Source organism: Papio anubis, chromosome 16 (genome assembly GCF_008728515.1).
Source record: "Papio anubis isolate 15944 chromosome 16, Panubis1.0, whole genome shotgun sequence".
Taxonomy (NCBI): Eukaryota; Metazoa; Chordata; class Mammalia; order Primates; family Cercopithecidae; genus Papio; species Papio anubis.
The window spans coordinates 74,848,106-74,860,873 of NC_044991.1; the positions used below are offsets into that span (position 1 = coordinate 74,848,106).

The following is a 12,768-nucleotide window of genomic DNA, read 5'->3' on the forward strand; positions in this document are numbered from 1 at the left end:
ACCTCAAGTGATCCACCTGCCTTGGCCTCCCAAAATGCTGGGATTACAGGTGTGAGCCACCGTGCCCGGCCATGACTGTTTTTATTTAAAGGCTATGGAGGGGCCACTCTATAGGTTTGTGCATTCAACAGTAAGGAGGAAAGATCATCAGGGGCTATCAGTCGTTGTTGGGAAAATAGATATGTACATATGGAAGTACATTGCCATGCGGCAAATGCTGTCACAGTGCAGATGGGAAATGCTGAGCAGTTCTTGTGTACACCTTCGGGGATACCAGTGACATAGAACCTGGATTTTTTTTTGCACCTTCTTTAGAGCATTTGACTTCTGTTGCTTTCGTAGATGTTCTTCACTGTTCTTTTATGTGTTGTGTTTAAGGGACAGGCATTAGAACCCAAACAGGATGCTTTCCAAGGCCAAGAAGCAGCAGTAATGATGGATCAGAAGGCAGGATTATATGGACAGACGTACCCAGCACAGGGGCCTCCAATGCAAGGCTTTCATCTTCAGGGACAATCACCATCTTTTAACTCTATGATGAATCAGATGAACCAGCAAGGCAATTTTCCTCTCCAAGGAATGCACCCGCGAGCCAACATCATGAGACCCCGGACAAACACCCCCAAGCAACTTAGAATGCAGCTTCAGCAGAGGCTGCAGGGCCAGCAGGTAACCAGTCATGTGTTCTTCCCTCTGGCTTCTCCTTCTGTTGTTTTCAGACTGTGTTTCTCAGTGTTCTTACTACTGGTGCACTCTATCCCTGTCAACTAAAGAAATTATTTTTGTTTTACTTCTGTGTAAGGTTTTGTTTGTACAAATGGCTCCTTGTTAAGGAGTAGTTGTGTTGGAATTCGATACTATGAGAATATTCCATTTTACAAATTAAAAAGTAAAAAGTCAGGAAGAATTGCTCTTGGGGAAGAAAAATGTTACTTGATGACTTTGTAGTCTTAAAGGTAGATAAGTTTTTTTTTGAAAAAAATCCTTACTACTAATAACCAAATACTTAAACCATCTTGATTTCAGCATTTTAAATGGAACCTCTTCTTTCTAGAGCTGTCTTTTAATATTCTAAAATATGACTTCTTACCCTATTGTTTTCTTAGTCCCCAAGAAGTGTTTTAAAATTTAATTGTTTTTATAAATTGTTTATGTCTTGAGCATACTGAGTTATTAAATGTGGTGGAACCAAATCATATAAGTAGATGAATGCCTGAGTTTTTTTTTTTTTTTTTTTTTTTTTTGAGGTGGAGTCTTGCTCTGTCGCCCAGGCTGAAGTGCAAGTGGCATGATCTTGGCTCACTGCAACCTCCACCTTCTGGGTTCAGGTGATTCTTGTGCCTCAGCCTCCTGAGTAGCTGGGGAGCCACCCAAATCTGGCTAGTTTTTGTATTTTTAGTAGAGACAGGGTTTCACCATGTTGACCAGGCCCATCTCCTGACCTCAGGTGATCCTCCTGCCTTGGCCTCCCAAAGTGCTGGGATTACATGCGTGAGCCACCGTGTACGGCCGAATGCCTGAGTTTGGAATCCAAAGAGCCAGAGACTCTCCATTGCATAAGTACTCTTAAAAGTCAGTTTAGGTACTCAGAAAAGCTGTGTTAGTGCATTCATTTTACTTTCTGCCATTTCTTTTCACTAAAAGTCATTTAGGGAAAGCTAATGGAGTTTATTCAGAATTCCTCTGATGAACTTAAAGGTATTTCCCCATGTGCCCGAATAATCCCAGAGAAAGCCTGACTTTATAAATCTTTTGAGTTTCTGCTGTGTGTGTATATATATAATTTATTTATGTATTATTATTTTTTCTGATACAGCGTTTCAGGGTGGAACGCAGTGGTGCAGTCACAGCTCACTGCAGCCTCGACCTCTCAGGCTCAGGTGATCCTTCCACCTCAGCCTCCCAGGTAGCTGGGACTACAGGAGTGTGCCACCACTCTTGGCTAATTTTTTGTAGAGATGGGGTTTCTCCATGTTGCCCAGGCTGATCTCAGACTCTTGGGCTCAAGTGATCTGCCCACCTCAGCCTCTCAAAGTGCTGGGATTACAGGTGTGGAGATATTCTTTAAGCTACAAAATTGCACTTTACCTTTTTTTCCCAATGCCAAACAGTAGCCCATCATATGCTAGCCTAAGACTTTTCAACATTGACGTTTTTGCAGTGTGAAAGTACTAGTTTAGATGTGACTTAGCCAGGTTATTGTGTTTGGAGATATCATTACCTCATTGGCTGGTGCCGAGGGTCTGGAAAGCTGTGTTGGCAGACTGACATGTTCTCCTTGCATTCTAACCAACTTGTCTCACCTTAGTTTTTGAATCAGAGCAGACAGGCACTTGAATTGAAAATGGAAAACCCTACTGCTGGTGGTGCTGCGGTGATGAGGCCTGTGATGCAGCCCCAGGTGAGGATGATGAGCCTCTCCACATGCATTGCTCTGTGCTCAGGACAGGGCTTGGCCTGTGGTTGACTCTTAGTAAATGTTTGTTAAACAAATGAAGGTAATTCTGAATTTCTTGTGTAAGAAAGCAGTCGTATTAAAGACTTTCAACTCTTCCATTCTTCTGGTTGGTGACTGGGAGGAATCAGAGGAGGGAGAGGTTTCTTCATTAAAACCATAGATTAGGCTGGGCTCGGTGGCTCAAACCTGTAATCCCAGCACTTTGGGAGGCTGAGACGGGCGGATCACGAGGTCAGGAGATCGAGACCATCCTGGCTAACACGGTGAAACCCTGTCTCTACTAAAAAATACAAAAAACTAGCCAGGCGAGGTGGCAGGAGCCCGTAGTCCCAGCTACTCAGGAGGCTGAGGCAGGAGAATGGCGTAAACCCAGGAGGCGGAGCTTGCAGTGAGCTGAGATCCGGCCACTGCACTCCAGCCTGGGCAACAGAGCGAGATTCTGTCTCAAAAAAAAAAAAACAAAAAACACAAAACCATAGATTAGTGTTTTTTTAATTGGTTCCCTTTGTGATCGGTTGCTATACTGTGAGAACAGCTATCACATGGCTTTTTAGGAATTTAAAATAACCTGTAAATGTTCCTCTGTTCCTGGATTATGAAACAACATGCACACTGGGTAAAATTCTGAAATTATAAAGAATACATAATCCTGTTCTCAGTGATAGTCTCTGAGATGACCTGTTTCCTGTAGTAGGAGGGGATATTAAAATTCCCTTCTACTTCTAGCCAGTGGTGGAGACAGTATTGAGGGGTTTTCTTAATGTGCATGAGGCAGATGACCACACAGCAGTCCTCTACTGTGGTTTGAAATATTGTTTATAATTGTTTTTTAAAAAACAACTGTGAAATGCTTGATTTTCATTGTCTTATGCCTACTTGGAAGTACTGATATTTACATTTTCTTGATAATAAAACCTCTTGTGGAAGCTGAGCTAGAATGCCCTACAGAAAGATGATAAAAGTTTGCTTTTTGGAGATGATCCGTAGCTAGTAGAGCCCAAATCAGCTTCCTTGTTGTACTTTGGTTATGTCACCTTCTGAACCTCCAGACAGCTTCTCCTTGCCCCCTACCTCTTTCTGAAAGTTTAAAGAAAGTACAAGATTTTCTGAAGTGGACCCCTGCTATCTAAGTATAACCCCATCCTTTTTTTTTTTTTTTGTTTCATGTTTTAGCCCTCCACCACCCCAACACACTGAATCCTCATTTTCCTGTAGTTGTCCTTCATAGTTCCTGAAAAAGTTGTCCTCAGATTCTACCTCTAAATGTTCTTTCACGTTGTGGAATGTTTCTGGTCATGTTAAAGCTTGACAGTGTGTCTTTTGTCTTTTTTTTTTTTGAGACAGAGTCTCGCTCTGTCGCCCAGGCTGGAGTGCAGTGGCCGGATCTCAGCTCACTGCAAGCTCCGCCTCCCGGGTTCACGCCATTCTCCGGCCTCAGCCTCCCCAGTAGCTGGGACTACAGGCGCCCACCACCTCGCCTGGCTAGTTTTTTGTATTTCTTAGTAGAGACGGGGTTTCACCATGTTAGCCAGGATGGTCTCGATCTCCTGACCTCGTGATCCACCTGTCTCGGCCTCCCAAAGTGCTGGGATTACAGGCTTGAGCCACTGCGCCCGGCCTGTCTTTTGTCTTTTAACCCCAAATAATTTTCAGGTCCTTCTTCTTCAGTTCTCCCTCCCTCCTTCCCCCTGCAATAGCCAGAAAGCTTCTTTTTTTTTTTTGAGAGAGAGTCACTATTGCCCAGGCTGCAGTACAGTGGCACGATCTCAGCTCACTGCAGTCTCAATTCCTTGGGTTTAACGGATTTTCCTGCCTCAGCCTCCCAAGTAGGTGGGATTATAGGTGCTCACCACGATGGCTGGCTAGTTTTTGTATTTTTACTGTAGACAGGGTTTCACCATTTTGGCCAGGCTGGTCTCGAACTCCTGACCTCAAGTGATCCCCCCGCCTTGGCTTCCCAAAGTGCTGGGATTACAGGCGTGAGTCATTGCACCAGGTCCGAAAGCTTTTATGTAAATAATTGTATGTTTTGGCCGGTGCAGTGGCTCACACTTGTAATTTAAGCACTTTGGGAGGCTGAAGCAGGTGGATCACCTGAGGTTAGGAGTTTGAGACCAGCCTTCCTAACATGGTGAGGCACCATCTCTACTAAAAATACACAAATTAGCTGGAGTGGTGGTGCATGCCTGTAATCCCAGCTACTTGGGAGGCTGAGGCAGGAGACTCGCTTGAACCTGGGAGGTGAAGGTTGCGGTGAGCCAGGATTGTGCCACTGCACTCCAGCCTGGGCAACAGAGTGAGACCCTGTTTAAAAAAAGAAAAAAAGGCCGGGCGCGGTGGCTCAAGCCTGTAATCCCAGCACTTTGGGAGGCCGAGACGGGCGGATCACGAGGTCAGGAGATCGAGACCATCCTGGCTAACACGGTGAAACCCCGTCTCTACTAAAAATACAAAAAACTAGCCGGGCGTGGTGGCGGGCGCCTGTAGTCCCAGCTACTCGGAGGCTGAGGCAGGAGAATGGCGTGAACCCGGGAGGCGGAGCTTGCAGTGAGCTGAGATCCGGCCACTGCAGTCCAGCCTGGGTGACAGAGCGAGACTCCGTCTCAAAAACAAACAAACAAACAAACAAACAAACAAAAAAAGACCCTGGGTGTTTTCTGTCTTACACCTGGTGTATTGTGGGGGTACTGTATGTATGCAACTGGCAGGTTCTTGCTATGTATATGTAATTGCACTCTTTCTTGGGTATTAGCAGGGTTTTCTTAATGCTCAAATGGTCGCCCAACGCAGCAGAGAGCTGCTAAGTCATCACTTCCGACAACAGAGGGTGGCTATGATGATGCAGCAGCAGCAGCAGCAGCAACAACAGCAACAACAGCAGCAGCAGCAGCAGCAGCAGCAGCAGCAGCAGCAGCAAACCCAGGCCTTCAGCCCACCTCCTAATGTGACTGCTTCCCCCAGCATGGATGGGCTTTTGGCGGGACCTGCAATGCCACAAGCTCCGCCGCAACAGTTTCCATATCAACCAAATTATGGTAAATCTGACAGTGTAAATATGCCTTCTCCAAGTTAACATTACTAAGGACATAAGCTTCACTACATTTGTTGCACATGAAAGACAAAAAATACGATTCACTTCCTATTTACTTCACAAGGAAAACAAAGTTAATTTAAACTATTGGAAAACAAAAATGCTGCAGCACACAGGTTTGAGACAGGTGCATCCTGTCATAGTTGAGTATTTTTTTTCAGGTGTTGTTTTTTTCAGTCCCACTCATTAAGAGTCCCCTAACTCTTAATTTGGAAGAAACACTGCAAAGTTGTCCCCTTGCCCCTTCTTGTATGTTCCAGTATAGTAGAACTCTCTAATCTCTGAATGCTTGGTCAAGTCAGTGAGAGGAATGCACTTTGTGGACTTTTACGTTGATTTTCTAGGTGACTTGGATTTATTATTATTTTTTTGAGATAGGGTCTTGCTCTGTCACCCAGGCTGGAGTGCAGTGGTGCGATCTTGGCTCACTGCAACCTCCGCCTCCCAGGTTCAAGTGATTCTCCTGCCTCAGCCTCCCGAGTAGCTGGGACTACAGGTGTATCACACCACCCCTGGCTATTTTTTTTTTTTTGAATTTTTAATAGAGACGGGGTTTCACCATGTTAGCCAGGATGGTCTCGATCTCCTGACCTCATGATCTGCCTGCCTCGGCCTCCCAAAGTGTTGGGATTACAGGCGTGAGCCACCGCGCCGGGCCTTGGATTTATTATTAATTACAGTGATGCAGATACCTCTTCAGTTCAGCCTTTGAGAGGTTCCAGGAACATGGTGGGGATAAAGGTGTCTACTGGGGAGCCCTGTCATCTGAGGATTGTAACTCCCCTGCCCTTTAAAGAGGGATGGAGTGATGTGAGTTCATACGGAGTCCGTTTTCTGCAGAAAGCCCATTGAAGCAACTGTGACCTTTCAGTGATCCAGATGGTGCTCCTTTCTGTAGTAAGCCTGTTACTCTAGTTGTCATCTTGGTGAGAATCTAGAATACCTGGGGGGCAGCATCTTATAGCACTCTGTATCTTATCCTTATCACTTCCCTCCACCCTCCCCCGCTTTAAAAAAAAAAACATAAAACTACTACAGAAATCTGGTATTCTAAGGAGAAGGCATTTGGGCATTTTTATTTCTTCTGTTTTATTTTTGTAAGGAATGGGACAACAACCAGATCCAGCCTTTGGTCGAGTGTCTAGTCCTCCCAGTGCAATGATATCGTCAAGAATGGGTCCCTCCCAGAATCCCATGATGCAACACCCCCAGGCTGCATCCATCTATCAGTCCTCAGAAATGAAGGGCTGGCCATCAGGAAATTTGGCCAGGAACAGGTAAAGAACAGTGACTTCTAAAGTTAGTCACATCTTAGTCCCAGAAGTCCAAGAACTTACTGTAATTTTCAGTCAAGCCTTTTTGTATGGAGAGATTGAAAGGACTGGGTTCATATTAGAAGGTGTGTTATTTGGCTTGTCCATTTTGAGAGTTCTTCAAGCATGCACATTATCTATTAGGGTATCTAGTACAGAAAGCTGTGAAAAATGGATCACAGGCTGTCAGGGAGTTTTCTCTCTGACATTCCCAGCTTAAGTATAGCAATGTTTGACACAATTGTAGTAGTTTCTGTGGGCATGCCCTTTGTCACTAAAGTGACTTCCAGAGGTAATATTACCGTTTCTTTACTTACAGCTCCTTTTCCCAGCAGCAGTTTGCCCACCAGGGGAATCCTGCAGTGTATAGTATGGTACACATGAATGGCAGCAGTGGTCACATGGGACAGATGAACATGAACCCCATGCCCATGTCTGGCATGCCTATGGGCCCTGATCAGGTATGAAATTGATGCCTTACCTTTTTCAAAAAGGTTTTCTTGTTCTCTGGATAGAACTAAAGCCTCAGCTATAATCAGAATGTCCTAGGTATATTTTAACTTGAATATATAACTTAAAATATAGTAATTGAAAAAACTTGGTTTGAAGGCATTGGGCCATTGGATACTTTTGGTAAGTCAAGCTGCATTGTAAGATGGGATCTCAGGAACCTGAATCACTCAGCCAGAGCTGCACTGTAAGCCATGAATGTGGGCATGGATTTTTTTGTTGTGTAAAGCATGTGTTTTACTCAGTTTTTCTGGTTGCTAACAGAAATACTGCTGACATCTCTGCACCAGGACCTCTTAAGGAAACCACTGTACAAATGACACTGCACTAGGATTATTGGGAAGGAATCATTGTTCCAGGCATCTATCTTTGAAGAAAGGACCAGCTTTGAGCTCCGTCAAGGGTATTTTAAGTGATGTCATTTGAGCAGGACTGGATTTTAAGCCGAACGGCAGTATCTACCTGTTTTTTTTCTCCTCTCCTCCTGCTGTGTATCATGGTGTTCAAAACAGAAATATTTTTTGGCATTCCACCTCCTAGGGATATAATTCTGGAGATATGGAGTCCTACTGATCATAAAACTTTTGTGTCACTTTTTTCTGCCTTGCTAGCCAAAGTCTCTTAAATACACATAGGTGGGCCAGAGAACATTGGACAAATCAAGAGAGATTAGAACATCTGGTTTCTCTAGTTGCAGTATTGGACAAAGAGCATAGTCCCAGCCCTCAGGTGTTTTTGTCACTACCAAGTAGTTCTGTGTTGACCCTCTGTCCAGTGGAATTGGTGATTCTGAATTGTCCTTTACTGATGGTGTTGAGTTGCTCTGTCCCTATTATTTGTCCTAGGTTTTCTCCTAATGAAGGTTTTCATTTGCCGTTCATGTCCTGTAATACTTCACCTCCAGGAACTGTCATGGATGTCCAAATGGCTTTGCAGAAGGGAAATGAGATGACAGTATTTAATTGCAGCAGTAGCAAACTTTTCACATGCTAATGTGCAGCTGAGTGCACTTTATTTAAAAAGTAATGGATAAATGCAATATTCTTGAGGTCTTGAGGGAATAGTGAAACACATTCCTGGTTTTTGCCTACACTTAAGTGTTGGACAAGAACTATGATTTTTTTTTTTTTTAAAGTACTGGTGTCACCCTTTGCCTATATGGTAGAGCAATAATGCTTTTTGAAAATAAACTTCTGAAAACCCAAGGCCAGGTACTGCATTCTGAATCAGAATCTCGCAGTGTTTCTGTGAATAGATTTTTTTGTAAATACGACCTTTAAGATATTGTATTATGTAAAATATGTATATACCTTTTTTTGTAGGTCACAACAACTCATTTTTACAGAGTTTGTGAAGCTAAATATTTAACATTGTTGATTTCAGTAAGCTGTGTGTGGAGAGGCTACCAGTGGAAGAGACATCCCTTGACTTCCGTGGCCTGGCGGAGGGGTAGTGCTCCACAGCTTTTCCTTCCCCACCCCCCAGCCTTAGATGCCTCGCTCTTCAATCTCTTAATCTAAATGCTTTTTAAAGAGATTATTTGTTTAGATGTAGGCATTTTAATTTTTTAAAAATTCCTCTACCAGAACTAAGCACTTTGTTAATTTGGGGGGAAAGAATAGATATGGGGAAATAAACTTAAAAAAAAAAATCAGGAATTTAAAAAAATCGAGCAATTTGATTGAAGAGAATCTTTTGGATTTTAAGCAGTTCGAAATAATAGCAATTCATGAGTTTTGTGTGTGTGTGTGTGTGTGTGTGTGTGTGTGTGTATGTTCAATTATGTTACCTTTTCATCCCCTTTAGGAGCGTTTTCAGATTTTGGTTGCTAAGACCTGAATCCCACATTGATCTCGAGTAGAATCCTTGGTGTGGTTTCTGGTGTCTGCTCAGCTGTCCCCTCATTATACTAATGTGATGCTTTCATTATGTCCCTGTGGATTAGAATAGTGTCACTGTTACTTCTTAAGGAACTCAGTACCCAGAACAGCCAGTTTGACTGTGATTCAGAGCCACAGTCTAACTGAGCACCTTTGAAACCCCTCCCTTTTCTGCCCCCTGCCACTTTCTGCTGTTGCCTCTCTTTGACACCTGTTTTAGTCAGTTGGGAGGAAGGGAAACATGAAGTTTAATTCCCTTTATCTGGGTTACTTCATTTGGTTCAGATAGTTGAAGGAATTGGGTTTCTGAATGTCTGTGAATTTCAGAGGTCTCTGCTAGCCTTGGTGTCATTTTCTAGCAATAACTGACAGCCAGGTAATTTTAAGAATTTCACACATTTAGTCAGTCTTTCTAGATGTCTCTGAAGGTAAGATCATTTAATATCTTTGATATGCTTACAAGTGAATCCTGATTATTTCCAGATCCACCACTAGAGTGGATCTTATTTTCAAAGCAGTATAGACAATTATGAGTTTGCCCTCTTCCCCCCACCAACTTCAAAATATATCTTAAGATTGTAAATCTGGAAACTTCCATTGTAGTGGCCTGTGCTTTTCAGATAGTATACTCTCCTGTTTGGAGACAGGTACAACCAAGTCAGTCTGTCTCTGTGTTTTTCAGCTCAACTGTGTCTGAACCTTCTTTAAGTGATGTGTGTGGGGAGAAACAGAATGGTGCTCTTACCTTTCTTGACTTTAAAAAAATTATTAAAAAAAAAAAATAAATTTTTTTGCAATCCTTTCCTCAGACCTGGCTGCAGGCTAACTGGAAGGCAGCACTCCCTTTTTTATATGGTAGAAAAATGAAGTTTATTATAAGTTTTTATATTTTCTACTTGTTCATTTGGTGCAAACTCAAGATTTTGATTTTCTTTTAATAGGTGCAGTCTTTGAGATAATTTGTTTTTACCTGTATTGCCCTTTATCTTTTTTAGATAATCCTTTGTACTCCTGCTGTCTACCTCTCCACACCCCAGCACCCCCCATTTTTTCAAACCTTGGTATCTGTTGGGTGAACAGTATAATCTTTTCATCTGCTTTTAGAATGTGGGATATTTCCAGTATCTACTTTTTTTTTGCTGAATCCAAAGATATATAAATAAAATATATATATTTTATAAAGATTAGAATGATATAAAGGAGATACATGTTTCTTCCTTTAAAAAATAAATGGAAGTTACATTGTTAATGTTCGTATTATGATTCCACTTTTCTAAACTGCATCTGGATTGAAAGGTGTAAATATCAATAACAGTGCTACTTAGTTATCAGTATTTAATATCTGAGGTGAGTTGGGGGTATCTATATTAGGGGTAGGGTATTACAGAAGATAATTGGCTTGATGTCCTAGAAGTTCTTTGATCCAGAGGTAGGTGCAGCTGAAAGTAAACAGAATGGATTGCCAGTTACATGTATGCCTGCCCAGTTCCCTTTTTATTTGCAGAAGCTGTGAGTTTTGTTCACAATTAGGTTCATAGGAGGAAAACCTCAAGGACTGATTTAATCAGAGGAATAAGAATTGTTTTCAACTCCAGGGGCACACTGTTAATAAACGAGCAGGTGTTTTGTCTCTTCCTTTCTAATGTATGGAATTTTGAAGAATGAAATATGAGAGCAATATTTAAATTCTCAGGAATTGACTTACACTCTTGAGAATGAATTCAGTTTCAATCAAGTTTACATTGTGTTGCTTTAAAAAAAAATAGAAATTATTCTTTATCCTGCAAAGAATCGAAACCACATGAAATGACTTATGGGGGATGGTGAGCTGTGACTGCTTTGCTGACCATTTTGGATGTCATTGTAAATAAAGGTTTCTATTTAAAATTGGAGCCTAAAGAGTTTTTTTTTTTTTTTAATCCCTGTTGGATTAAGGGTAAAGAAGATTAAGGAAGTCTATTTCAAATAATGGTAACAGTTTCTGAAGTTAAAAAACGCCACTAGGGAGTTGCTAGAGAGCCTTGGCCTGTTGGGGGCATTGAAACAAATGTGGGTGCTTTAGGGATTCTCTCTGTCATCTGTTAAATGAGAAATGGGTTGGACTGGTGATAGCTGAAATCTGTCAACTACTTGTATCAGGTTAGATTACCTGATATACAAAGAAGAGTTGGCCAAGGTGAATTTCTTTGCAATTGATTAATAGTTTTTAAAAAAATGAAGTAGCAAAGCTGGTATACTATGAGACTTACCTGTAGTCCCTTGAAGTATGGTAGACTTTAGTCAATCTACAACCATCTACTCCCCTTTTAAGAAAATCTTCTAAACCCAAAGGCATTTTCTTCCAAAAAGATGTTGACTGGTAGTATCTTGAATACTTTAAAAAAACAGACACACCAAAAAACTCCCAAGAAATGGCCTTTTACAAAATGTCAAAGGTTTCTTCATACCAACTGCTGGTCATTGGCTGGGGTTTTGAACACTGTATGACAATACTTATACTACAAACTTTTTTTTACAAATACAGTTTCATCAAAACTTGGGACATACATCAACTTCTTTTCAGTACCTTAAAAAAAAAAACATCAGTTCTGGGACATAACAAAGAAATACTAGGAGAAACGGTATCTGGACAGGAACAGAAATGTCCACAACTGTGAGGGATTTTCTTTTACACTGGCCACAGAGCGTTTATTGACACCACTACTCCTGAAAATTGGGATTTCTTATTAGGTTCCCCTAAAAGTTCCCATGTTGGTTACATGTAAATAGTCACATATATACAGTGAAGGCAGTTTCTTCAGAGGCAACCAGGGTTTAGAGTGCTAGGTAAATGTCATCTCTTTTGTGCTAGTGACTCATTGTCGAACTCTCTGCTCTGTTTTCAGCCTCTCCACGTTGCCTCTGTCTTCTTAGTTCCTTCTTTGTGACAAACCAAAAGAATAAGAGGATTTAGAACAAGACCGCTTTTCCCCTATGATTTAAAAATTCCAATGACTTTCGCCCTTGGGGGAAATTTCCAAGGAAATCTCGCTCGCTCTCTTCGTTTTCCTTTGTGAGCTTCTGGGGAGGGTTAGTGGTGACTTTCTGATACGAAAAAAATGCATTTTGTGCAGCTGGTGAGGTATAATCCAAAGCAAAAGCAGGGGCAAAAATGGACTTCTTGAAGTTCTCTCTGCTCTTGCTGGTTATCCTCCAGAATCTGCCATGTTGACTGAGAGTGAGTGCTTGCTTTCTCAGGCCTCCTGGCCAATAGCATAGGTCTGCTGGAAATCACCCACATGGTTTTTCGTTGCCTGCGCAGTCAGTTGATGCCTCTGTGTTTTTGAAGGTCCACCTCTGTTGTTTCTTAACCTTCCCAGCCTTCCCACAGTTGTCCCCTAAAGAATGAAACAAACTCATCTTAGCATTTAGCTATCACGGTCTTTATCATGACTTCCTAATCAGTCCTATAGCTGAGGAAGCTTTGCTTCAAGGCTGCTGAGAATGAATATTTCTAGGTTACTTAGAAAGGGATTG

At 42.0% G+C, this 12,768-nt stretch overlaps 2 protein-coding genes across 20 annotated transcripts in view; one reads left to right on the top strand and one right to left on the bottom strand.

The window, feature by feature from the left end:
* The window catches only part of NCOA3 (nuclear receptor coactivator 3), a 161,325-nt gene extending 150,181 nt beyond the window's left edge, over positions 1-11,144 (top strand). For 12 of the 17 annotated variants that reach the window (XM_009215962.4, XM_021920960.2, XM_017944726.3 and 9 more), the window contains 6 exons: positions 379-669; positions 2,309-2,401; positions 5,211-5,493; positions 6,652-6,826; positions 7,182-7,323; positions 7,637-7,968. In XM_009215962.4, coding sequence (XP_009214226.2) covers positions 379-669; positions 2,309-2,401; positions 5,211-5,493; positions 6,652-6,826; positions 7,182-7,323; positions 7,637-7,648 — 996 coding nt within the window. In that variant the 3' untranslated portion in view covers positions 7,649-7,968. Of the gene's footprint in view, positions 1-378; positions 670-2,308; positions 2,402-5,210; positions 5,494-6,651; positions 6,827-7,181; positions 7,324-7,636 lie in introns of all 17 variants that reach the window. The other 5 variants (XM_003904642.5, XM_009215961.4, XR_002515099.2 and 2 more) reach the window with 5 other exon arrangements.
* A 510-nt stretch (positions 11,145-11,654) lies between these two features.
* SULF2 (sulfatase 2) overlaps positions 11,655-12,768 on the bottom strand; it is a 128,707-nt gene continuing 127,593 nt past the window's right edge. For all 3 annotated transcript variants that reach the window (XM_031656825.1, XM_031656827.1, XM_031656826.1), the window contains exon 21: positions 11,655-12,629. In XM_031656825.1, the coding sequence (XP_031512685.1) occupies positions 12,599-12,629 (31 nt within the window). In that variant the 3' untranslated portion in view covers positions 11,655-12,598. The remainder of the gene's footprint in view (positions 12,630-12,768) is intronic.